General features: G+C 65.0%; 1 protein-coding gene across 3 annotated transcripts; it reads right to left on the bottom strand.

Moving 5' to 3' along the window:
• Window positions 1–4278: 4278 nt before the first annotated feature.
• Window positions 4279–24798, bottom strand: KCNC3 (potassium voltage-gated channel subfamily C member 3). 3 transcript variants are annotated; one of them, XR_012648447.1, is made up of 7 exons: window positions 24581–24798; window positions 20385–21162; window positions 15469–16405; window positions 12235–12435; window positions 9816–9924; window positions 6596–6637; window positions 4482–4609 (listed from the first exon to the last, which is right to left on the bottom strand). XR_012648447.1 is itself a non-coding variant. In XM_075016105.1 (6 exons), exons 2-5 carry the CDS (start codon window positions 20994–20996, stop codon window positions 9839–9841), a joined length of 1836 nt encoding a protein of 611 aa, XP_074872206.1. In that variant the 5' UTR covers window positions 20997–21162; window positions 24581–24798; the 3' UTR covers window positions 4546–4609; window positions 9816–9838. The 3 variants fall into 3 exon arrangements, 2 of the variants coding, with proteins under 2 accessions (XP_074872205.1, XP_074872206.1); XM_075016105.1 differs by lacking the exon at window positions 6596–6637 and having other exon boundaries at window positions 4546–4609; XM_075016104.1 differs by lacking the exons at window positions 6596–6637; window positions 9816–9924 and having other exon boundaries at window positions 4279–4609.
• Window positions 24799–25044: the final 246 nt, after the last annotated feature.

Raw genomic sequence — 25044 nt, 5'->3', positions numbered from 1 at the left:
TATATTTGCCCTTTTCCAGTCTTCTGGAATCTCTCCTGTCTCCCATGATTTTCCAAAGATGATAGATAAAGGCTCAGATACCTCCTCTATCAGCTCCTTGAGTATTCTAGGGTGCATTTCATCAGGCCCTGGTGACTTGCCAACATCTAATTTTTCCAAGTGATTTTTTTGTTCTTTTTTCATTTCAACTTCTAACCCTACCCCTTTCCCGCTAGCATTCACTATGTTGCGCATTCCTTCCTCAGACTTCTCGGTGAAGACCGAAACAAAGAAGTCATTAAGCATCTCTGCCATTTCCAAGTTCCCTGTTACGCTTTCTCCCTCCTCACTGAGCAATGGCCCTACCCTGTCTCTGGTCTTCCTCTTGTTTCTAATGTACTTATAAAAAGCCTTCTTGTTTCCCTTCATGCCTGTAGCTAGTTTGAGCTCATTTTGTGCCTTAGCCTTTCTAATCTTTCCCCTGCATTCTTGTGTTGTTTGCCTGTATTCATCCTTTGTAATTTTTCCTTGTTTCCATTTTTTATACAACTCCTTTTTTATTTTGAGATCACACAAGATCTCCTGGTTAAGCCAAGGCGGTCTTGTTCCATATTTTCTATCTTTCCTATGCAGCGGGATAGCTTGCTTTTGGGCCCTTCATAATGTCCCTTTGAAAAACTGCCAACTCTCCTCAGCTGTTTTTCCCCTCAGTTTTGCTTCCCCTGGGACCTTACCTACCGGCTCTCTGAGTTTACCAAAATCTGCCCTCCTGAAATCCATTCTCTCCATTTTGCTGTTTTCTGTTCTACCCTTCCTTAGAATTGTGAACTCTGTGATTTCATGATCACTTCCACCCAAGCTGCCTTCCACCTTCAAGTTCCTCCCTATTTGTTAAAATCAAATCTAGAACAGCTCCCTGCCCCCCCGGTAGCTTTTGCAACCTTTTGGAATAAAAAATTGTCTCCAATGCAATCCAGGAATGTACTGGATAGTCTGTGCCCTGCTGTATTAGTTTCCCAATATCTATCTGGATAGTTGAAGTCCCCTATCACCACCAACTGCGGGGCCCTGCATGACTTTGCTAGTTGTTTTAAAAAAAGCCTCATCCACCTCTTTCACCGGGGTAGGCAGCCTTTAGTAGACTCCTAGCAGGACATCACCCTTGTTTTTTATAGATGGACAGGAGGATGTGGGGGATGGGGGGGGGGGCATTGCTGTAGGGTTGGCTGGATGGACAGAATGACGGGCAGGTGGACGGACAGCAGGATGCGGGGGTGGGGGGGGATGAAGGAGGAGGAGGCAGCTGGGCTCATGGACAGCCTGGCCGCCATCCCTGCCGGTTACTTGCTGCCATGAGGTGGGGGAGGGTCACTCTGGGGCCTGCTGGCACATGGGGGACAGCTGGTTTGGCCCATGGGTGGGACTCAGCAGCCCCCCCTGGTGAGGGTGGGGGGAGGAGGTGGAGGGCACCCCCCCAACCTGCCCCCCATGGTCAGGATACTGCTGGGGGGGGGAGTTGTATTTATTGCTTTGTTGGGGGGGCAGCGCCAGGGAGAGGCCCCGAGCTGGGGGCTCAGGGGGGGCCTTAAATATTTGCAGCTGAGCATGAACATGCAGCGGGTGCTGGAGCACGGGGTGGGGGGGCCGATGGCACACAGAGGATGGGGGGGCCCCGAGGTGGGGGAGGGGAGACACCTGGCATCACATCAGCACCCTGTGGCCAGCCCCCTCCCCAGGCCCCCTCCCAGCTCCAGCATTTGGCACAATGTGGGGAAGGAGCCAGGCCCCTGTGGGGGTGGGGGAATCTGGAGTGCTGGGACCTCAGTACCTGGGGAAGGACCGTCTGCCCCCCCCATGTGCTCAGGCCCTATGCACGCCCCCCCCCCCCCCCGCTCCATCACAGCTGGTGGGTTCCCATGGAACCTGGGGGGGGGATTTTTTTCTATGAAAAAATAATGTTGCGTTTCTTTTATTAAACATCTGCTTGAAAAAATAGCTCTGTGCCCCCCCCCCCCTTGGGATCCTCCCCACCTGCTCCCGCTGTGAGGGCCCCATTCGCACTGGTCCCGACTACCTCCTACCCCCCCCCCCCAACTGGGCCGCACCCAGCCCCTCCCTTCCTGAGTCTGTAACACCCGTATGTGCCCCCCTCCCAGCCCTTGGGTAGGCGGGGCTGCAGCTGGAAGACATGGCCTCTGTGGGGCTGCCCCACAGCCAAGGGCTCGGCCCCCTCCCTCTTGGCTGTGCAGCCCCCAGGAGATAAATTCAACTAGTGAAATCCCACCCCCACACCCATGAGCCAGTGAGCGCCCCCACCCCCAGCTCAATGCAATGGGGGGGCACAGGGCCTGGGGCCCTTACCCCCCCCCACCAATCCAGTAAGTAAAGCAAACCCTGGAAGGCTGTTAGGCATTGAAATTTCCCCCGGGGGGAGGGTCATGAAGCTATTAGCTCTGCCCCCAGCGATGGCCAGGACCAGCCAGGAAGGGGTGGGGCTGGAGACAGGCTGGACTCCCCCCCCCCCAACCAAAAAAAAAAATCACCCCCCCCACATAAGGGGCTGGGCAGAGAATCTGCTGCTCTCCTGACCCCCCGCCCCGCACCATGCGCCCACAAAGCTGACTGGGGGGGGGCTGAGCTGGGGGGCAACAGGCTGGGGCAGGGGGGGCACGCGCCTTTGGTCAATATGACCTCACCTGGGGATGGGGGGGGCAGAACTGCAGCAGAAGCCCCCCCAATGCCCTTTTCGGGGTGGGGGGCTTTGCAAGGGACTCGTTTGAAGTTTGCATAGGAATCGTTGCATAAGCCGCTCCTGGCATGTGGGGGGTGCAGGCAAGTTGGGGGGAGTCAGCGCGGTGGGGGGAGGGGCTGGCACTGCTCCCCCTCCCCAACTGCGCCCCAGCTCTGACAGGATGATGTTGCATAGTGTGACGGATGAATTTCTCCGGTGGGGGGGGGGGGTGACTTATGGGCCAGCAAGGGGCTCCCCAGCCCCAGACCATGCAGCTGGGGCGGGGGGAGGGGCTCCTGAGCTTGGGAGGAAAGAGGCAGGAGGGGGGTGGGGCTGGGATTTGCTCCCCCCAAGTGCCCCTCCCATCACAGGAGCAGCGAGCTTGGGGGCTGCACCGGAGGACCTGCCCCCCAGCCCCGGCTGCCCCAGGGCTGGGGGGTCTGGTGCCCCTCCCCCCGGCTGGATTGGGCGTGGGGGTTGTTGCATATAACACAAGAGGCTCCTGGCGGATTCACATGCAGACACATGCTGGCAAAATGCAACCTGGCACTCAGCTGTGGGGGGGGGCCCCGATCCTGCGCCGCAGGGCCCCCCCCCCACGTTAGTCCCGCCTCAGTCTGCTGGGCCGGTGCCCGGCCGGCTGGGGCCACAGTGATGGCCACAGTGGGGCACCCACCTGGGCCAGCTGGAAGCCAGGCCTGGGGGGGAGGGGGAGGGGGGACAGCTGCCCCCCCACCTGTGCTCCTCCGTCTGTCTGTCTGTCTGTCTGTCTGTCGGTCCGACGCGACGGGCCACGAAGTCTCAGTGGCGGGAACGGTGCAGCCACGCAGCCGGTGGCAGAGCGGCCCTTATTGCTTGTGACCCATGGAAGATCCATGCAGGAGAACGAAGCGCAGGGGGCCCGGGGGGTCCCCCAAAGGTGCAGAGTCTGTGAGTCCAGAAACGGGGGGGGTGGGGGGGCAGACAGGCAGACGGGGGCGTGGGGATGGACAGACAGCTGGAGGAGTGTGGCTGGGAACAGGCAGACAAAGGGCAGCAGCTGGAGAGAGGACAGATGACCACCTGGCTGTAAACAGACTGGGGCGGGGCAGGGGACAGACGGACAGAGATGGGGTATCGGTGGACAGATGGACAGAGATGTGTATGAGGACAGAGAAACAGAGGGCGTATCTGAAGACAGACAGACAGAGGGGTGTTCGAGGACAGATGGATGGGGGGGTACGAGCACAGACAGACAGCGGGAGTAGCTGAAGACAGACAGACAGAGGGGTGTTCGAGGACAGACGGACAGAGGGAGTATCTGAAGACAGACAGACGGACGGGTGTACAAGGACAGATGGAGTAGCTGAGGACAGACGGACAGAGGGGTGTACAAGGACAGACGGACAGCCACAGGCAGGTGGAGGGAACAGCCTGAAGGCCCCAGAGGTGCAGCATGAGGCAGGGGGCGCTGGGCCCCCCATCTCCACCCCTTGCTGCCCCCTCTCCTGTCCCCCCGCACAGTATTTGGCTTCTCAGAGCAACCCGGGCAAAAAATAGAAACTCTGACCCCTCCCCCAGCCCCAGCTCAAGCCCCTCCCCCAAGGGACCCAGGCGTCCGGCTGTGGGGGTGGGGGGATGGGACTCATGGATGTTCCAGAAAGTGCCATGTAGTGTGTCCGGGAGGAGGGGGGTGGTACCCACGTTGTCTGCAGCGACGTTGCCCCCGGCGACGCCTCCTCCCATCGTCTGTGGTTCTTCTTTTTTGCTTAAAAAGTGGGGCGGCGGCCAGGCCCGGCTATAGGATGGAGGGCAGCGGGGAGCACGGGCGCCGGGGGGCACTGGGCGAGCCCAGGGGGCTGGGGGCAGGCGACAGGCGCAGCCCCGCGATGCTGTTCAGGCTCCGGGACTTCTCATAACCTTCAGGGGGCACCAGGGGAGACAGAGAGTCAGGAGGTGAGTGGGGGGGGCAGGCTCCCAGCCCCCCGACCCACAGCCACCCCCCAACCCCACCTGCCAGCCCTGAGCCACAGTCCCCTCCACTCTGTCCTCTTAGGTCCCAAGCCACGGCCACTCCACCCTGCTAGTCTTGAGCCAAGACACCCTGACCCACAACCGCCCCCCCATCAACAGCAACCCCAGGTTGTCATTCCCCGACCCACAGTGACCCCGACCCACTGCCGTCCACAGTCCACAGCAAACCGCCCCCCCCATGAGCTCCTGACCCACAGCAACGCCCCCCCCAGCTTTCAGCTGCCTGCAAGAGGGGGTGGGGGGGCTCTAAAGAAGCTGGTGCGAGGCTGTTCTCCGCAGGGCAGGGGAGGGGAGCAGAGGGTGGCAGGACAGGGGTCTCGCGTGTCAATTGGGGGGGGGGGGCGGGTCTAGGGTGGAGCCTGGGCCAAGCTCTCCCCAAGGGGTGCTGGGATTCCAGCCCTGAAGGTGGGTTAAGTCCTGGCCTGCCACAGCCCTGGGACTCTAGGATTGTCCACTGCCCCACAGCAATCCCTGCCCCACAGCGACCCCCACCCCACAGCACCCCCCCGCCCCACAGCAACCCCCCCCACCCCTCAGCAACCTCTGCCCCACAGCATGACCCACAGCACCAACTAACACTGTGTGTCCCCCCTGTGCTGGTTTTCTCCCTACACCCCACCTAGACCCCCGTGACCCCACTAGCCCAGAACCCTGCTCACCCCCCCCCACGAGAACACAGCAACCTGCCTGCCTGTGTGCTCAGCCCCAACCCCGCCCCCCAACCTGCACTGACAGCCCCTCCCCTAGCCTGGGAACCCCCATAGCACCTCGCCCCCCCCCCACACTCTGCCCCCACCCCCGGCCGGATTTGCGGGGGGCGGGGGGTGTTGCATATAACATAAGAGGCTCCTGGTGGAGGCACATGCAGACACATGCTGGCAAAATGCAACAGGGGTGGGGCGGGGGGTGATCCTGCACCGCAGCCTCCCCCCCTCCCACCCGCCAGTCCCACCTCTGTCTGCTGGGCTGGTGCCACAGTGATGGCCATGCCAGGGCACCAGCCCAGGCCAGGTGGGGTGGGGGGGGCGGGGACAGCTGTCTGTCCACCAGGGTGATTGCGGGGGGGGGTGGTGTCAAAGGGGTTGCACGGGGGGGGCATGGTGCTCCTGGGGGGGGGGTGTTATTGCCCCGCCCCCCCGCTGTAACCACTGGCTCCCACTCCCCTCCCAGAGCCAGGGACGGAACCCAGGGGGTTCCTCGCACGCCCAGCCACACAGGCATGTACACAAGTGTGTCTGTGGCCTGTGACGCACGAGCTGTGTGTGCCCCAGGTGTGTGCGTGCGGTTACACGGCAGGGCTGGGGCATTTGTAGGGCCCAGCTATTGCGCTGGGTGGCGGGGGGGGGCTGTGGTGAATGTGTCTGCTGTGCGCCTTATTGGGCCATTGCTCTAATCCCACCCCAGGGAGAGGCCTGTGGGGTGGGCAGGGCTTCTTAGCCAGCCCCAGCCTGGCCCCACGGTCCCCCTGGAACCAGCCGTATGCGCAGGAGACCAAAGTCACCGTCATGTCCTGTCCCTGTATAACCAGTCACTGAGTCCCACCCCAGAGCCAGCTGCAGCTGAGCGCTGGGCCGGCAATGCCTATACACCAGCCCCTGTGCCTCACCCCAGAGCCAGCCGCATCTCAGTACTGGGCAAGGGATCCCTGTACACAACCCTCCCATGCACCACCCCAGAGCCAGCTGCATCTCAGCGCCGGAGGGATCGTGATAGACCCAGCCCCTGTGGCCCACCCCAGAGCCAGGGTTTCGCCTGCGTGCCCAGTGGCCGGGACACGGGAGCCTGACTGCGAGGGCAGGCAGTGGCTGGTGGGGTGTATGGGGGGGGACTGGGGGACGTCTGGGCCCCAGTGGGGCCTGGCAGGGTACGTACCTGGCTGATGCAGCCGGGGCAGTACAGGGCACTGGGCAAACCCTACAAGATGTAGGAAATGGGGCGTTAATCAGGGTAAATTGTGAGGCTGCCTGGGGTGACTCCTGAGTGTCCCCCACGGCTGTCCCCTTGCACCCCTGCCCCCCAGCACACCCCCTGGGCCCTGCCCTCCCCACTACGCCCTGCACTTCCCCCCCCACTTGGCCACCCCACCTCTGCTGGCAAACGCCACCGCTCCAGCTCTGCCATGAGCGGGGAGGGGGCCCCCCAGCGCCAGCCCCACCCAGGAGCACTGCGGAGGACCTGCCCCTCAGCCTGGCCGCCTGCCTCGTCTCCCTCAGGGTGGGAGCACCCTGGGACCAGCTCCCTGCATGTGGTGGGGAGGCGGTATGTGTGCCTCAGTTTCCCTGGATGCTGCGTGGTCACTGGGGGGTGTGTGTGGGGGGTGTTTGCTGGCTGCAGAGACTCAGAGTGAGCCGGATAAACTGCAAGTATCAGAGCGGGAGCCAGGTTAGTCTGTGGCTTCGAGAACAACGAGAAGCCCTGCGGCACCTTAGAGACAGAGATATTTTGGGGCATGAGCTTTCGTGGGCAGAGACGCACTTCATCAGAGGCATGAGTGGGCGGGGGGGGGGAGTGGTCCAGAGGGGTGTTTAAAGAGCGGGGTCCCAGTGAGAGGGAGGGCCAGAGCTGACAAGGCCTATTCAGTTGGGGTGGAAATGGCCCAGGATCTTGTTGTTCTGGATAACTTGGAGGACTGGGCCAAAAGAAATCTGATGTGGTTCAATAAGGAGAAGTGCAGAGTCCTGCACCTGGGGCGGAAGAATCCCAGACATTGTTGCAGGCTGGGGACCGACTGGCTCAGCAGCAGTACGAGGGAAAGGGACCGAGGGGTTCTGGTGGATGAAAGGCTGGATATGAGTAAACAGTGGGCCCTTGTAGCCAAGAGGGACTAACGGCACACGAGGGGGCATTAGGAGGAGCATTTCGAGCAGATCTAGAGAAGTGGTTGTTCCTCTTTGTTCAGCACTGGGGAGGCCACATCTGGAATATTGTGTCCAGTTTTGGGCCCCCGAGTATAAAAAGGATGTGGATTTGCTGGAGCAGGTTCAGCAGAGGACAACTAACACAATTCAGGGGCTGGAGCAAAGACCTATGAGGAGAGGCTGAGGGATCTGGGCTTGTTTAGTTTCCAGAAGAGAAGACTGAGGGGTGATTTAACAGCAGCCTTCAACCTCCTGAGGGAGCTCTAAAGAGGAGGGTGAGAAACTTCTCAGGGGTAGCAGACGGCAGAACAAGGAGCAAGGGGCTGAAGTTGCAGAGGGCCGAGGTCCAGGTTGGATATTAGGAAAAACTCCTTCCCCAGGAGGGAGGTGGAGCACTGGAATGTGTTACCCAGGGAGGTGGATTCTCCATCTCTGGAGGTTTTTAAGGCCCGGCTGGACAAGGCCCTGGCTGGGGTGACTCAGTGGGGCTGGTCCTGCTTTGGGCCAGGGCTGGACTTGACCCCGGAGGTCCCTTCCAGCCCTGGGATTCTGTGACACAGGCCTGACCCCCACATGCCCAAGGAGGGGCCCACAAGACAGGGCTGCCCCTGTTGCTCAGCCCTTTTGCAGCTGGCAGCTGATGGCCTGGGCAGGGAGCTGGCCAGGTGGGCCCAGTGGGGGAAGGGCCGGGGGGGCCGGGGGTGCTGGTGCCATGTTCATGGATGTTCAGATGAACACCGCACGACCCGGCCTGGGGTGAGCCCAACATGGCCGTCGCTCAGCGCTGGTCAGGCCTCGCCTGGAGGCTCGCAGCTGGGCCGGCCCCGCGTTCCCAGGGGGACGTGGGCGACGGGAGAAGGGCCGGAGGAGGGCTGGGAGGGGCGAGTGGTGGAGAGAACGTGGGCGCTGTGGGACGCCGGGGAGAACCGGGCGTGGGTCGTTCAGCGACGAGGAGGCCGAGGGGACGTGCGCCGCTGGTCCAGGGCCCCCCAGAGGGTTACGCGGGGTGGGAGAGAAGTGGTTCTCCGGCACACGGAGGGCGGGACGCGGAGCCATGGGCTGAGCGGCCCCAGGAGGTGGAGGTTGGACATTAGGCCAAACTCCCGCCCTGGCGGGTGGTTAAACAGGAGGAAATGCCCCAGGGAGGTCGTGGCAGCTCTATCACTGGCCTCACTTACAGGCAGGTTCCGCAGACGCCTGCCGGGGCCGGTTGGACGGGGCCGGGGCCTGGCCCTGCCGGGGGGGATGGGGACAGCCCTGGTCCTTCTGGGGACGGTCGGATGGGGATGGGGAAGGGGCTGGGCCAGGCCAGGCGAACCCGACTGGAGTCGGAGCCATTGGGTTCGTCCCGCCCGGCTGCGTGCGGGGGCGCTGGCACTCGGGGGTCGGGGGGCGCAGCAGGAGACACCACCACTAGCAGACTCCCCTCCCTTCCTAGAGCCAGGGTAGGACCCAGGAATCCTGTCCCTCGTGGCCCCCTGACCCCTGCTCTAACCGCTAGTCCCCACGCCCCTCCCTCCGCCAAGAGAGGAGCAGTCGTCCCAGCTGTCAGCGAGGCCGGTGGTGCCGCCGGATGTGGATGACGGATGGGGAGATGGGGGAGGGTGAGCGGAGGGCTGGCACTGAGGGTCTGGGGTTCAGGTTGTGGGGGGCAGGCGGGGGGGTGATGGGACACAGTGGTGGGGGAGGGGAGGCAGAGATGGGGATGGGGGGGCAGCAGCTCGCTGGTGCCCTGCGGCTGAGATGCCAGTGGGATGAGACAGCTCGGTGAGGTCCAAGCAGGGCGGGGCGCAGCGAGAGGTCAAGGGGTGCCGGGGGTGCAGTGGGGGGGCAGAGTGAAGGTGGGGCAGGCGGGGTAGATTGGAAACCGGCACAGGGCAGAGCAGGGGGGGGCGGGTTGGAGCAGGGGCTGCAGGGCAGGGGGTTGGGGGGTGGTGGTACTTGGGGGTTGGGGGCACTGGGTGGAGGGTGTGAGTGGGGGGCAGGGCGAGGGGCAGGGTGAAGGTGCAGGGCAGTAGATGGGTGCAGGGTGGGGGTGGGGGTGGGTGCAGGGCAGGAGGTGGGTGCAGGGGTGGGGGTGGGGGTTGCAGGCAGGGGTGCAGGGTGGTAGGAGGCTGCAGGGTGGGGGTGGGGGTGGGTGCAGGGCAGTAGATGGGTGCAGGGCAGGGGTGGGGGTTGCAGGCGGGTGCAGGGCGGGAGGCAGGCGCGGGCCTAGGGGCCGGGGGGTTACTCACCCTTTCCCAGCATGCCCTGCACTCTAGCGGTGGCTCCAGACGGCGGCAGTGGCAGTGAGGTCATGCAGGCAGCAGGGGGCGGCGTCCGTGGGCGGGAAGCGCAGGGCGGCTGGGGGGCCCGGCCGGGGGGATGGAGATGGGGGGAGATAAACAGACAGAGATGCGCCATGAGGAGGAGGAGGAGGCGTGGATGGGGGGAGGGGATCCGCCGCCCATGGCACAGCCCCCCGGAGCACGAGCTGGGCGTGTCGCGCCCCCCCACAGCCCCTCCCCCACTGCCCCTCCTCAACTTGTCGTCACTGCACCTTTCCCCCACTGCGCCCCCCCGGGGCTCTCAGCTGCACCGTCCCCATTGCACAGACCCCCTCACTGCACCTACTACTTCACCTTTCCCCACAGCTTCCCACCCCCCATTGCCCACTGCGCCATCCGCTATATCCCCTGCATTATCGTCACTGCATCATTTCCTCTCCACTGCAGCCCCCAGGCTCTCCCTCTCCGGCATTCCCTACTGAACCGGTCCTCCACCACACAGCACCATCCCCACGGCCCCACCACCACTGCAGAGCACACTGCACCACCACCTTCTCCCCCTGACTGCCCCCACTGCAGAGCACACTGCACCACCACCTTCTCCCCCTGACTGCCCCCACTGCAGAGCACACTGCACGACCACCTTTTCCCCCTGACTGCCCCCACTGCAGAGCACACTGCACGACCACCTTCTCCCCCTGACTGCCCCCACTGCAGAGCACACTGCACCACCACCTTCTCCCCCTGACTGCCCCCACTGCAGAGCACACTGCACCACCACCTTCTCCCCCTGACTGCCCCCACTGCAGAGCACACTGCACCACCACCTTCTCCCCCTGACTGCCCCCACTGCAGAGCACACTGCACGACCACCTTCTCCCCCACTGCTCCCCCCACTGCAGAGCACACTGCACCACCACCTTCTCCCCCACTGCTCCCCCCACTGCAGAGCACACTGCACCACCACCTTCTCCCCCTGACTCCCCCACTGCAGAGCACACTGCATGACCACCTTCTCCCCCACTGCTCCCCCCACTGCAGAGCACACTGCATGACCACCTTCTCCCCCACTGCTCCCCCTACTGCAGAGCACACTGCACGACCACCTCCTCCCCCCCACTTCCCTTACTGCACAGCACACTGCACCACCACCTTCTCCCCCACTGCTCCCCCCACTGCAGAGCACACTGCACCACCACCTTCTCCCCCACTGCTCCCCCCACTGCAGAGCACACTGCATGACCACCTTCTCCCCCACTGCTCCCCCTACTGCAGAGCACACTGCACGACCACCTTCTCCCCCACTGCTCAGCACACTGCATGACCACCTTCTCCCCCCCACTTCCCTTACTGCAGAGCACACTGCACCACCACCTTCTCACCCCACTTCCCCCACTGCAGAGCACACTGCACCATCATCTTCTCCTCCTGCTTCCCCCACTGCAAAGCACACTGCACCCCCACCTTTTCCCCCACCACTCCCCCCACTGCAATGCACACTGCACCACCACCTTCTCCCCCAGCACTGCAGAGCACACTACACCACCACCTTCTGCCCCAACAGTATCATCTCCACTGCACATTACCCTGGTATCTCCCCACCTCCACTGACTTCCACACTGCATCCATTGCCCACTGCCCTCCAGCACCTGCCCCATCCCAGCACTCACCTGTTCCTCTGTGGCCAATGGGCAGAAGTGGGGGTGGGGCTATGTGGGGTGCAGGTGGCACAGCCAGGTTGGGCTAGTGGGAGGACAAGGTGCAGCAGAGAGAGGACCCTGGTGCCCTGCCCAGCTGGGCTCAGCCAGAGAGGGAACAAGTGGGGAGGTGGGGGGCTGGGGGCCTGGGAGGCGGGGGCTGGGCAGGGGTCTGGAAGGCTGTGCTCCAGGTGAGAGTCCAGGCGGGAGTTCAGCTGGAGATCTGGGTGGGGGTCTGGGGGTTCAGGCTGGGGGGCTGGGTGGGGGCTGGGTAGGCACCAAGCAGGAGGTCCAGGCAGGGGTGGACAGGGTTTGGGTTAGGTGCTGGGTGGGATCCAGGCAGGGGTCCGGCAGGCAGGGACCAGGTGGGATCTGGGCTGGGGGGCCAGGGGCATGTCGGGGGGGTGCTGGGCTGGGGCTCCAGCTGGTATCTGGCCAGGCGCTGGGCTGGGGGGCTGGGCTGTTGTCTGAGAAGGGTCTGGGCAGGGTCCAGGTGGGGAGTCTGGGGGGCCAGGAGGGGGATCTGGGGGGCCAGGAAATCTGGGCAGGGGGGCCAGGTGGGGGATCAGCGTGGGGGGGCCGGGCAGGGGATCTGGGGGGGGCCAGGAGATCTGGGTGGGGGGCCGGGTGGGGGCTGGGGGGGCTGGGCAGGGTATCTGGGGGGCTGGGGGATCCGGGCGGGGGATCACCTTTGTGGACGCCACTGTCAGGCGCTGGGGCGAACTCGCCGGCTGTCAGCAGGAAGCAGGCTCGGTCGCGGTCGCGGCTGTAGCGCTCGTGGGCTGCGGGGGTGACGGGCGACTTCTCCTCGGGCGACAGTGGCTGGTCGATGGTGGGACAGTCCTCGTTGGCCAGTGCCGCCTTCGCCGCCTCCCCGTTTGGCTTGGACTCTGTGGAGGCACCAGCCAGCTCAGGGGGGACCCAGGCATCCAGGCGCCCGCCCCAGCACGTGCCCCTAGACCCCACCTGGGCTTCCCCCATCAGGACGGTTACCCAGGCAACGCAGACAGGTGGTTACTGCAGTAACGGGCGGGTCCCTGGGGATATTACTTCCATTATGCTGCATGGGAGTTCTGCCATCCCATAGTAACCCCAGGCGCGTGCCTCAGTTTCCCTGGGCAGGAGGCCCTGCTGGAGACAGGCAGTTTTGGTGACGGTTCTCGCGGCCGATGCTGCTGCACCCCGAGTCTGGGCCGGGTTGGCCATCAGGGCGGAATAAACCTGTGCACTGAGCCCTGTGCGACATGCACCACCCAGCCCCGACTCCCTCCTGCCTGCTGACCCCTGCCATGGCAGAGGCTTTCCAGGTAGTGGGGTGCCTGGGACCCCGCTTCCCACCTGTCACTGTGCCCCCCCAAAAGACCCTGCCAGCTGGGGGGGGCAGGAACAGCCCCCCCCCACCCTGGGCTTAGCTGGGGGAATTCAGAGCAGAGAGCAGCTGGGGAGGGGGGAGCTGGCCGACCTCACCCCTGACCCCCTTGGGATGCCCCCCTCTCTGTGGGGAGCCCCTGAGAGTCCCAGAAAGCTCCAGCCCCCCCCCCCAGGAGGTGTTCATCCACCTGCTCCGTCTGTGGCCCAGACTGTCCTCCTCTCCCAGAGCCAGGAGAGAACCCAGGCGTCCGGGCTCCCAGCCCCCACAGGGCCCAGTGGGGGGCAGGGGAATGACGGTGACCAGCCCATGAAGCAGCGTCTGCTACGGTCCCTTCCCCCTCACTCCTCAGCAGCCATATGCTGCTGCCCCAGAGCCTTGTGGGTAGCCCCCTGCCCCCACCGCACTCCAACCTGCACAGCCACTGGCACAGCCCGGGCCCTGCCAGCATGTGTGCCCACCTCGCACGGCCCTGGCACGGCAAAGCGGGCAACACGCCTCGCACAGCCCTGGCACCACACAGAGGGCAACACGCCTCGCACGGCCCTGGCACCACACAGAGGGCAACATGCCTCACACGGCCCTGGCACAGCACGGCAGGCAACACGCCTCGCACAGCCCTGGCACCGCATGGAGGGCAACATGCCTCACACGGCCCTGGCACAGCACGGCAGGCAACACGCCTCGCACAGCCCTGGCACCACACAGAGGGCAACACGCCTCGCACGGCCCTGGCACCGCATGGAGGGCAACATGCCTCATACGGCCCTGGCACAGCACGGCAGGCAACGCCTCGCACAGCCCTGGCACTGCACGGAGGGCAACACATCTTGCATGGCCCTGGCACTGCAGTGCAGGTAGCACACCTCGCACGGCCCTGGCACCGCACATTGGATAACATGTCTCTCAATGCCCTGGCACTGCACGGTGGGCAACTTGCCTCGCACAGCCCTGGCACTACACAGTGGGTAATGCCTTGCATGGCCCTGGCACCACACGGCAGACAATACTCCTCGCACGGGCCTGGCACTGCATGGTGGGTAACACGCCTCACACAGCCCTGGCACCACACGGCGGACAACATGCCTCACACGGTCCTGGCACTGCAGTGCAGGTAACACACCTCACACGGCCCTGGCACTGCACAGTGGGTAACACACCTCACACGGCCCTGGCACTGCATGGTGGGTAACACGCCTCACACAGCCCTGGCACTACACGGCGGACAACATGCCTCACACGGTCCTGGCACTGCAGTGCAGGTAACACACCTCACACGGCCCTGGCACTGCACAGTGGGTAACACGCCTCACACGGTCCTGGCACTGCAGTGCAGGTAGCACGCTTCACACGGCCCTGGCACTGCACAGTGGGTAACACACCTCGCATGGCCCTGGCACTGCACGGTGGGTAACACGCCTTACATGGTCCTGGCACTGCAGTGCAGGTAGCACGCTTCACATGGCCCTGGCACTGCACAGTGGGTAACACGCCTCCCACGGCCCTGGCACTGCATGGTGGGTAACATGCCTCGCACGGCCCTGGCACTGCAGTGCATGTAACACGCCTCGCACGGCCCTGGCACTGTATGGCAGGCAATGTGTCTCACCCGACCCTGGCACTGCACAATGGGCAGCACACCTTGCACGACCCTTTGCACAACCCCTATTCACGCCCCTGCACACACCTGGTACAACACCCCCATGCACACCCCTGTGCACCCCCAGCCTCCCTATGGTGCAGCAGCCCCACCCCCACCCCCAGCAATGCGCCCCCCGGCACTGGCGGGTGCGTGAAGCGAACTCAGCACCACAGCTCGTCTGTGCCAGCGAAAAACCAGCCCTGCCGGTGCCCGACCTGCAGTCCCCGACCTCCCCCAGCAGGGGCGGGGCTCTGCCTGAGCCCCCTGGGCTGTGACGCATGGGGAGGGATCGCGACTGTCTGGGTGGGGTGGGGAGGCGACTTGGGATGGGGCGGCTCTGGGGGGGTGGTGCCTCCAGGCTGCCTTGGAAGTGGGGCAGGGTGGGGTGTGATGAAGGAAGGACTAGGACTGGGTTCACCAAGGGCAGGGATCCCCATGGGGCAGGGGGTGGGGTGGGGTGGGGCCCTCCACGGGGATCCCTCAGGGCAGGGCGTGAGGTTGGGACAGCAATGGGGCAGGGCCAGGGACGGGCTCCTGGCAGGACAGGGTACGGGGCAGAGTGTGGGGCTGGGTGTGGGGGCCGCCTGTGATTGAGTAGGGTGTGGGGCAGGACTCTCCATGGGACAGGGTGTGGGGCAGGGATCGCTGTGGGGCAGGGATCACCGGGGGGGCAGGGTGCAGGGCAGGGATCGCCATGGGGCAGGGATCACTGGGGGGGCAGGCTGTGGGCCAGGGATCACCGTGGGGCAGGGACCACTGTGGGGTGGGGTGCGGAGCAGGGATCGCCGTGGAGCAGGGATCGCCGTGGGGCAGGGATCACCGTGGGGCAGGCTGTGGGGCAGGGATCACCGGGGGGGGGCAGGCCGTGGGGCAGGGATCGCCGTGGGGCGGGGTGCGGGGCAGCTCCCCTACCTGCCCGGTTGATCTCGACGATCTCCTCCTGGGCCAGGGGGCAGGCTTCGGCGGGGGGGCCGGGCCGGGCGCCGGGGGCTCCCTCGGGCTTGCAGTAGTTGGGCGAGCCGGGCTGGGGCGCCCGGGGGATGTGTTTGTTCTTCTTCTTGGGCAGCTTCTGCTTGGCCATGGCCAGGGAGTAGTACATGCCGAAGTTGTTGACGATGACGGGCACAGGCATGGCGATGGTCAGCACCCCGGCCAGCGCGCACAGCGCCCCCACCAGCATGCCCGACCAGGTTATGGGGTACATGTCGCCATAGCCCAGCGTGGTCATGGTCACCACGGCCCACCAGAACCCGATGGGGATGTTCTTGAAGTTGGTGTGCTTGCTGCCCGTGATGTCGTTGGGGTCGGCCCCGATGCGCTCGGCGTAGTAGATCATGGTGGCGAAGATCAGGACGCCCAGGGCCAGGAAGATGATGAGCAGCAGGAACTCGTTGGTGCTGGCCCTCAGTGTGTGGCCCAGCACCCGCAGCCCCACGAAGTGCCGGGTCAGCTTGAAGATACGGAGGATGCGGACGAAGCGGACCACCCGCAGGAAGCCCAGCACGTCCTTGGCCGCCTTGGAGGACAGGCCCCGCAGGCCCACCTCCAGGTAGAAGGGCAGGATGGCCACGAAGTCAATGATGTTGAGGCTGCTCTTAACGAACTCCAGCTTGTCCGGGCAGAAGCTGACGCGCATGAGGAACTCGAAGGTGAACCAGATGACGCAGGCTCCCTCCACGTAGGTGAGGACGGGCTCCGTCTCCACCTCCACCGCCACCTGGACGGCCGTCCCGTTGGCCACCGCCACTGTCTCCGTCTTGTTGATGATGCGGTTGAAGGCCTCGTGCGTCTCCAGGCAGAAAGTGGTGATGGAGATGAGGATGAAGAAGAGGGAGGCGAAGGCCACGTACTGGCGGGGGAGCGGACGGGGAGTGGGGCCAACACAGACATGTTAGACACCTGGGTTTGGAAACCTCCACACCCCCCAAGACATGAGGGACGCCCCCTCCCCCAGCAGGACTGGGAGCTCCTGGAGGGGAGAGCGCCTGTGCTCCCCTCCCTGCCCTGCTAGTGGGGGTCAGTGCCCCCAAAGGGGCAGACCCAGGAGTCTGGGCTCCCCTCTGCGGGACTCTCTGATGTATCCCGAGGGCCCTGGGGGGATGGGCTGAAGGAACATGAGCATTGGGGGGATAAGGGGTTCAGGAGGGAACGGGGAGCCCCACCCCCCTGGGATCCAGGTGGTGGGGGCAGCCCCCAGCCCGGAACAACTGAGCAGCTATATCTCTACTTTCCCCAAGGGAGACAGAACCAAGCTGGGAGAGAACCCAGGCGTCCGGGCTCCCAGCCCCTTTCCCCCTGCCACAGACAGGACCCAGGCGTCCGGGCTCCCAGACCCTTTCCTCCCACCACAGACAGGACCCAGGCGTCCGGGCTCCCAGACCCTTTCCTCCCACCACAGACAGGACCCAGGTGTCCGGGCTCCCAGTCCCTTTCCTCCCGTCACAGAGAGGACCCAGGCGTCCGGGCTCCCAGCCTACTTAACTAGGAAGATGAGCAGAGCCTGGGGTGGGGGCATTGCGGGTGCTCACCCAGCTAAAGGCTACTGGGACTGCAAGGGGGGAGTCACAGGTCGGGGGCCTGGGGGGTGCTTGGGGGTCACAGGCAGGGGGAACCCAGGGGGCCCCCCGACAGCCTCCCCAGCCCCCCGTGCCCACTCCCAGCCCCCTACATGTCTCTTCATGTCTGTATCAGTCCTGCCTCGTCTGTCCATGTTCAGGGGCAGTCAGAGCCGTGTCCATCTGTATCTGTCCATGTATGGCTGTGTGGGTCTGCCGGGGGGGTGTTCCCGTCTCTCTGGGCCAGGGCATTTCTGTGCATGTCCTCTCCCTGTCCCTGCGTGTCCCTGTCCCTGTGTGTCCGTGTCCCTGTGTGTCTGTCTGTCCTCTCCCTGTCCCTGCGTGTCCGTGTCCCTGTGTGTCTGTCTGTCCTCTCCCTGTCCCTGTGTGTCCCTGTCCCTGCGTGTCTGTCTGTCCTCTCCCTGTCCCTGCGTCTCCCTGTCCCTGCGTGTCTGTGTCTCTCCTCTCTGTCCCTGCATGTGCATGTCCGTGTCCCTGTGTGTCCATGTCCCTGCGTGTTTGTCTGTCCTCTCCCTGTCTCTGCGTGTCCGTGTCTTTGCATGTCAGTGTCTGTCCTGTCCGTGCCTTTACGTGTCCATGTCCCTGCGTGTCCGTGTCTGTCCTGTCCGTGTCTCTGAGTGTTGGGAAGCCTCCACCCCCTGCACCCCACTGGTACCCCAGGTGCTGGGCTTATGGCCCCAAGCCCAGAGACATGAGCACAGCCTCAGGGGGGGCGCCAGGCACCCGGGTCCCCCTAGCAGCTGTGGGCACAGCCGGCGTGTAGCGTGTTTCACAGAGGGGCGGGTCTAATCGCTCCCCTGACATACGATCCACACGTCTGTCTGCCTGGCGACCCCTCGGCCTGCCCCTTACCTGTCCGTCCCTCCACCCGCCCGCCCCCTACCTGTCTGCCTGTCCGTCCATCTGTCCGTGCATCCTGCTACCTGTCCATCCATCCACCCACCCCCTACCTGTCCGTCAGTCCATCTGCCCGCCTTCCCCCCACCTGTCTGCCTGTCCGTCGTTCTGTCCATGCATCCTGCTACCTGTCCATCTGTCCGCCCACCCCCACCTGTCCGTCTGCCTGTCCGCCCACCTTCCCGCCCACCCCCCACCTGTCTGTCTGTCCGTCCGTCCCTCCACCCGCCCGCCCCCCCCACCTGTCTGCCTGTCCGTCCGTCTGTCCGTGCATCCTGCTACCTGTCCATCCATCCACCCACCTCTCCGTCCGTCCGTCCCTCCACCCGCCCACCTGCCGTGCACCTGCCCCTCCCCCACACCGATCCATGCCCATCCCCCACCTCACCCCCCTTGTGGTGCCCTTGGACCAAGTCACAGCAGGAGGGGCCGGTGGAGCCCCCCCCACCCTGGGGCCGGGGCCAGGAGCAGCAGCAGCAGCTGGGGGGGGGGGCCATGCACCTGGCAGAACCACTGCCCTAGGGCTCACTGGGGGAGGGGCACTGGGGGGGTGAGCTGGCTGGATGCAGACTGCAGTGCAGTCCCCCCCTGCCTCTGCAGAACAGCCCAGCGCAGAGCTGGAGCCGGAGCCAGAGCCAGGCACTGTCCTGTCCTCAGAGTCCTCCTGAGCGCGGGGGCGCAGGGGGGCTGGGCTGGGGCTGCGGGGGCTGGGCTGGGCTGTGTGGAGGCACAGGGGGGTGCAGGGGGGCTGGGCTGGGTTGCAGGGGGGCACAGGGGCTGGGACGGGCTGTGCGGGGGTCTAGGGGGGTGCAGGGGGGCTGGGACAGGCTGTGCAGGGGTGTAGGGGGCGCAGGGGCTGGGATGGGCTGTGCGGGGGTACAGGGGGGGTGCAGGAGAGTGTGTGGGGCTGGGACAGGCTGTGCAGGGGCAGCAGACACGGGGGGTTGTGGCTGTGTGGGAGGTCAGAGGAAAGACAGGCTGTCAGCTGCCCTCCATGGGGATCCCCCCACTGGCCCGGCTGGGCTCACGGCCCCTGCTGGGGGTTGGGGCCCCCCCTAGAGATCTGAGACCCCCACCCAGTTCTCAGCCCAGCAGCCCCGACCCCCCAGCCATGTGCACCGCACGTCGGGCCCTCCGTGCTCTGGCTTCCACACCGCCACCAGCTGCCTTCCTCGCGCACGCCCAAGCCCTCTCCTGCCCTGGCACACTTACCCTCCACAATGCCCACAGGGCCCAGCCCTTGCACACTCACCCATGCACACTTGGAGGAACCCTTGCATGAACTGTGCTGCACACTCACACGGGCCCTTGCACCATTCCCTCATGCTGGCTTTCCCACACGCACAGGGGCGTGCTCATATTGATCTCTGCCCTCATGTTGACCTTGGTGCACACACTTTTCCATGGTCACACTGAGCCTTGCACCACTCCCTTGCACACTCACAGTGACCCTTGCATTATCCCTCACACAGACCCTGATGCATATCCTTGCACACTAACTTTGAACTTTGCACAAGTCTCATACTCACATTGATCCTTGCACACACAAAACCTCACTATCCTTTTGCACACACATTTGTCACTGACAGTATTCATCGCTCCCCCCTCTCCTGGGCCCTGCTCTGCACGCACCCTTGCACACACAAACTGACACACATGCACTAGTTCTTCACACTGACCCTGGCATTGAAATGACACTGGCAATATTACCTCATAAACTCACACTCAGCTTGACACACGTACCCTTGCACTTTCACCCTTGGCCATGCACAGGTCCTTGGCAGGTTTACAGCAACCCTTGCACGAGCCCCTCATGCACTTATGGTGACACTGGTGCATTGCACACTCCCAGTGACCTTGGCTGACTCTTCATACACACTCATGTGACCCTAGCCCATTGTGCACTCTTGCACTATCCCCTTGCACGCTCCCAGGGGCCTTTTGCTGGTTGTTCATGCACACTCAGGTGACCGTAGCCCTTTGTGCACTCTTGCACTATCCCCTTGCATGCTCCCTGTGACCTTGGCTGACTCTTCATGTGCACTGACTTGATCCTGGCCCATTATGTCCTCTCGCACTACCCCCTTGCATGCTCCCAGGAGCCTTTGCTGGTTCTTTGTGCACACTCAGGTGACCCTAGCCCATTGTGCACTCTTGCACTATGCCCTCGCACGCTCCTTGTGACCTTGGCTGACTCTTCATGCACACTCACGTGACCCCAGCCCCTTGCGCCCTCTTGCACCCTCACACAATCGCCTCTCATGCTCAAGCTGGCACCCCCTCCCCCAGACCCTGCCCCCTTGCTCCCACGTGCGCACATGCCCCGGCCCTCGCACTAGGCTCTTGCCTGCTCACCCTGGCCATCTTGGAGGAGTAGGGGTCCTCAAAGAGGGCCCAGACCCGGGGCTGCCAGCGACGCCACCAGCCAGCCTGGCGCCCGTCCTCCTGCAGGGAGAGGCGCTTGAGGGCGCCGGCGGCGCCGGCTGGGTCATCCTCGTCGGCCCCGTCCGGGCTCTCGAAGCTGTCCAGCGCCTCCTCGGCGTCGCGGTGCTGCCGGTAGTTCATCCAGCAGCAGGCCTCCACGTCGGTCTCGTCGATGCCCCAGAAGGCCAGCTCCTCCTCGAACAGCGGCCCGCACACGTCGGCCGGGCAGTGCAGCTTGCCCGTGCGGTAGTAGTTGAGCACGTAGGCGAAGACCTGCGGGTGCCGGTCGAAGAAGAACTCGTCGGCCGCCGGGTCGTAGTCGAAGTTGCTGGTGGCGTCGGGCTCGGTGAGCCAGGCCAGGCGGGTGCCGGGCAGGGTCTGCAGGGTGCTGCGGTAGGTCTCATGCCGCACCCCGCCCACGTTAATCACAATCTTCTCGCTCTCCTCGTGCCGGCCCATGGCCCCCCTGGCGCATGGCTTGGCTGGCGCCTGGCTGCCCGACTTGCGCCCGCGGAAGGAGGAGACGCACACCGAGCTCAGCATCGGGGGGGGCGCGGCCCCGGCACGCGGGCGGCGGGGGGGAAGGGGGGCTCAAATCAGGGCGCTCCACCGGGGAGGCGTCATCACAGCCCCTCCTCCGCTGGCCCCGGCAGGGGGAGCCTGGGGGGGCCGGACCGGGAGAGGCAGAGCAGGCGGCAGGCGGCCGGCGCTGAGGGAGAGACGAAGGGCAAGGTTAGTGCAGGCTCTGGTCCTCCGCCAGCCTCCCCACGCTGCCCCCGTCCCTCTGCCCCCCCGTCCCTCTGCCCTGTCCCTCCAGCCCTCCGCCAGCCTCCCCACGCTGCCCCCGTCCCTCTGCCCCCCCGTCCCTCTGCCCTGTCCCTCCAGCCCTCCGCCAGCCTCCCCACGCTGCCCCCGTCCCTCTGCCCTGTCCCTCCAGCCCTCCGCCAGCCTCCCCACGCTGCCCCCGTCCCTCTGCCCCTCCGTCCCTCTGCCCTGTCCCTCCAGCCCTCCGCCAGCCTCCCCACGCTGCCCCCGTCCCTCTGCCAGCCTCCGGACACTGGTCCTCTGTTCTCTCCCTTCATCCTGTCCCTCTGCCCCCCCGTCCTTCCCCCCACACCTCACCCATGCTGTCCCTCTGGCCTGTCCGTCCTTCCAGCGTCCAGCCCTCTGTCCCTCCGGCCCTCCTGCCCTGTCCCCTGCAGCCGCGCCAGCCCCAGCGCTCTGCATCTCCTCCTTCACCTCCCCAGCCTGGAGGGGTCAGGTCAGGGCCCCTTCCCCTGAACAGACGCCCCCGGGCCGCCCTACGTCTGCCCCCCCACCCCCTACATCTGCCCCCCACCCCTACCTCTGCCCCCCCACCCCCTACGTCTGCCTGTCCGGTGCCCTGGGGTCTCGCGGGGGCTGTGGGTGCCCCAGGGACCTGGCCAGCGGGTTAGGGGTTCGGGCTGGGGTGCGGGCCAGGAGCTGCAGTCCCCCTGCTCCCGATGCACACGGGGGGCAGGGGTCCAGCCCCTGCAGAGCCTGCAGCCCCCTCCCCGGCTCTAGCTGACCGACTCAACTCTTGGGGGGGGCGCTTCCCTCCCCTCCCCCCCCGCTAACTTCTGCTGCAAACTTGCTGCAGTCCCCCCCCATGTAGCTGGGGCTCGCAGCTCCCCAGGCATTAAAAACCTCCTGGGGGGGCCACAAACCCCCCCAGGCCCCTGCCGAGCTGCCCCCTCAGGTGAGTGCAGCAAGGGGGAGGCGGGGCTGGAGAACAGCCACCTCAGCAGCTGGCTGGGCGGGGGAGAGCTGCATGCAGGGGAGCCCTGGGGGGGCTCTGGGGCTCAGGAGGGGATCCGGAGGGAGCTGGTACAGTGGGGTGTGCCAAGGGAGACACGGGGTGTGGGATGCCCCAAAGGGGGTCTCTGGGGCTGGAGGTGGGGGGCTGGGGGGTCTCAGGCTGGGTGTGGGGTTGGGGGGCTGGATAGAGTTGGGGGGGTCTGTTTGTGTGGCTTGTAGGGGGTCTCAGGCCAGGTGTGGGGGTTCAGGGCTGGAGATGGGGGATGGGGGATGGGGGGGTCTCAGGCCAGGTGTGGGGGTTTGGTATGGGAGATGGGGAGTCTCAGGCCAGGTGTGGGGGTTTGGGGCTGGAGATGGGGGGCTGGAGGGTCTCAGGCCAGGTGTGGGGGTTTGGGATGGGAGATGGGGAGTCTCAGGCCAGGTGTGGGGGTTCGGGGCTGGAGATGGGGGGCAGGGGGGTCTCAAACCGGGTGTAGGGGTTTGGGGCTGAAAGTGGGGGGTTGGGGTGGTCTCAGGCCAGGTGTGGGGGTTTGGGACTGGAGATGGGGGGTGGGTGAGTCTCAGGCTGGGTGTGGGGGTTTGGGCCTGGAGGTGGGTGGGGTTGGGTGGTCTCAGGCTGCGTGTGGGGGTTGGGGGCGGGGGGATGGGGGGTCTCAGGCTGGGTGTGGGGGTTCAGGGCTGGAGATGGAAGGTTGGGGGGGGTCTCAAGCTGGGTGTGGGAGTGGGGGGCTGGGGGGGGGTCTCAGGCTGGGTGTGGGGAGTTGGGGAGCACTTGAGCTCAGTGTGGCATTTGGGGGGGAGGCTGTGGGGAACCTGGGGGTAATTCCAGGGGGCCGAGTGAGGCTTCGGGGTCTCAGTGTGGCAGATGGTGCCCCGCCTTATGCTGGCTGGGGGGGGGGTAGAGATGGGGGGGTGGTCTGAAGGGGGTCGAGGAATTCAGGGGGCAGTTCTGGGGTGCTGAGGGTGGGCGTCCAGGGGTGAAGGACTTTGGGGGAGTGGGGCAGTGCTGGGCACTAGGGGGGTGCTCCTGGAGGGGCTGGGTGTGGGGGCGGCCAGAGCAGAGGTTCCCCCTGTTCTGCCGTTGCCCCAGCAGGTGGCTTCACTCTGGCCCTGAGCTGAGTGTGGTGGGGGGGGGCCCAGAAATGGCCTGAGCTGAGTGTGCGCACACGCGTGTGCTCAGTGAGGGCAAATGTGCACGTGTGTGTGTGACCAGGCTGCGCGCTCAGTGTGTGTGCTTTGAGTGTGTGCTGTGATCATGTGGCGGCTGGCCGCTAGCGTGTGCACCTTGCACACGTGTGTCAGCTCGTGCGTGCATTCTGGTGTGCATGTGCAGATACTCTGTGTGTGTGTGTGTGTGTGTGTGTGTGTGTGTGTGTGTGTGTGCGCGCGCAGAGCATGCTGCGTGTGCCCACTGGAGTGTGTGCTTTGCACACTGCATCAGTGCAGGTGCCCACAATGTGCAGGCGTGTGTTGTGTGTCCCTGCCCATGAGTGTGTGCTCCCTGTGTGTGTGTGTGTGTGTGTGTGTGTGCACATCTACAGTGTGTGTGTCCCTGCTGGTGTGCGTGTGCTCACTCTGTGTGTCCTTGCTGATGCGTGTGCACTCACCTTATATGTGTGTCACTGCTGGTGAGTGTGAGCTCCCCGTGTGTGCATTCACTCTCTGTTTCTCTGCCTCACTTGGAGTCCCTCTTCTGGGTCTAAAACCATCAGCTTCCCAGTGGACACCCCCCAGACACACTGGTGCACACGCGCACGCACACGCACACACACACACACACACACACACTGTGACATGCACACGCACAATCTGGCCAAGGCAAAGCTTCCCCCTCTGAATTCAGTCCCTCAGTTCCTGGGGGTGGGGGTTATTGCCTCCAAAGAGCCCCCTGGCCAGGAGCTCCTGATACCAACCCCCTCCCAGCAGCCACCTGTCACCCACCCCTCTGTGCCCAATGCACCCCGTGTACCGTCAATGCACCCGATCCCCTATGCACCCCCCATCCTAATGCACCCCAACCTCATCCCCATTGCACCCCATGTATCCTTACTGCACCCTATTGCCCTCTGCACCCCCACCCCATGCAGTCATCCGCAGCCTCAATGCACCCCATCCTAATGCACCCCAACCTCATCCCCATTGCACCCCACGTATCCTCAATGCACCCTGTCACCCTGTGCACCTCCGCCCCATGCACCCTCATCCTATGCAGCCATCCGCACCCCCAATGCACCCCCAATCCCCATCCGCACTGCACCCCTTCGCGTCCCCAATGTACCCCCACCCCTATGCACGACCCAACGCCGGCGCCCCTCCCCCATCCTGCCCCCCCCACAGCTGATACTCACTTGTCAGTCCCCCCCGTTATTTTGGGGGACGGCTCCGCGACGCTCCGGGAGGGGGTGGGCTGAGCCGCCGCGCGTGCTGCGGGGGGGGGGGGGGCAGGGCGGAGGGGGGCGAAGGCGGCCGGATCCTGCTGGCTGGGCCCGATCCTGGCTCGGAGTCCCTCCCCCCCCCCGCGGCGAGGCTGGAGCTGCGGAGCCCGGCAGAGCGGCTGGGACTGCGGACCCTGCGATGACATCACCGCTCTTAAGGTGGAGCTAGTCCGGGGGGGGGGGCGGGGGGCAGCCCGGCGGGGGGGGGGCCTACAAAGGGCCGGGCTGGGGGCGTCCCCCCGGCACGAGAGGTCAGGGGGGCGCGGGGGGGGGGGGGCGCGCGGTACGCGGTGCTGGGGGGGGGAGGCGCGGACGACAGCTGTAACCCCCCCCCCACCCTACGGGGCGGGGGGCGCGGGCCCCGTTAAAGTGGGGCC

This window comes from Carettochelys insculpta, chromosome 22, assembly GCF_033958435.1.
Source record: "Carettochelys insculpta isolate YL-2023 chromosome 22, ASM3395843v1, whole genome shotgun sequence".
NCBI classification, from domain to species: Eukaryota; Metazoa; Chordata; order Testudines; family Carettochelyidae; genus Carettochelys; species Carettochelys insculpta.
The sequence above is the reverse complement of the archived record's forward strand: the minus strand, read 5'-3'. Positions and strand labels throughout refer to the sequence as shown.

Coding starts and splice junctions, on each gene's coding strand:
- KCNC3 (XM_075016104.1), bottom strand. CDS start 20,996: ATGCTGAGCTCGGTGTGCGTCTCCTCCTTCCGCGGGCGCAAGTCGGGC. Junction 12,436..15,468: donor CGTCGAGATCAACCGGGCAG/GTAGGGGAGCTG, acceptor GTGCCTCCACAG/AGTCCAAGCCAAACGGGGAG. Junction 4,610..12,234: donor TGACAGTGGCGTCCACAAAG/GTGATCCCCCGC, acceptor TGCCCCCTGAAG/GTTATGAGAAGTCCCGGAGC.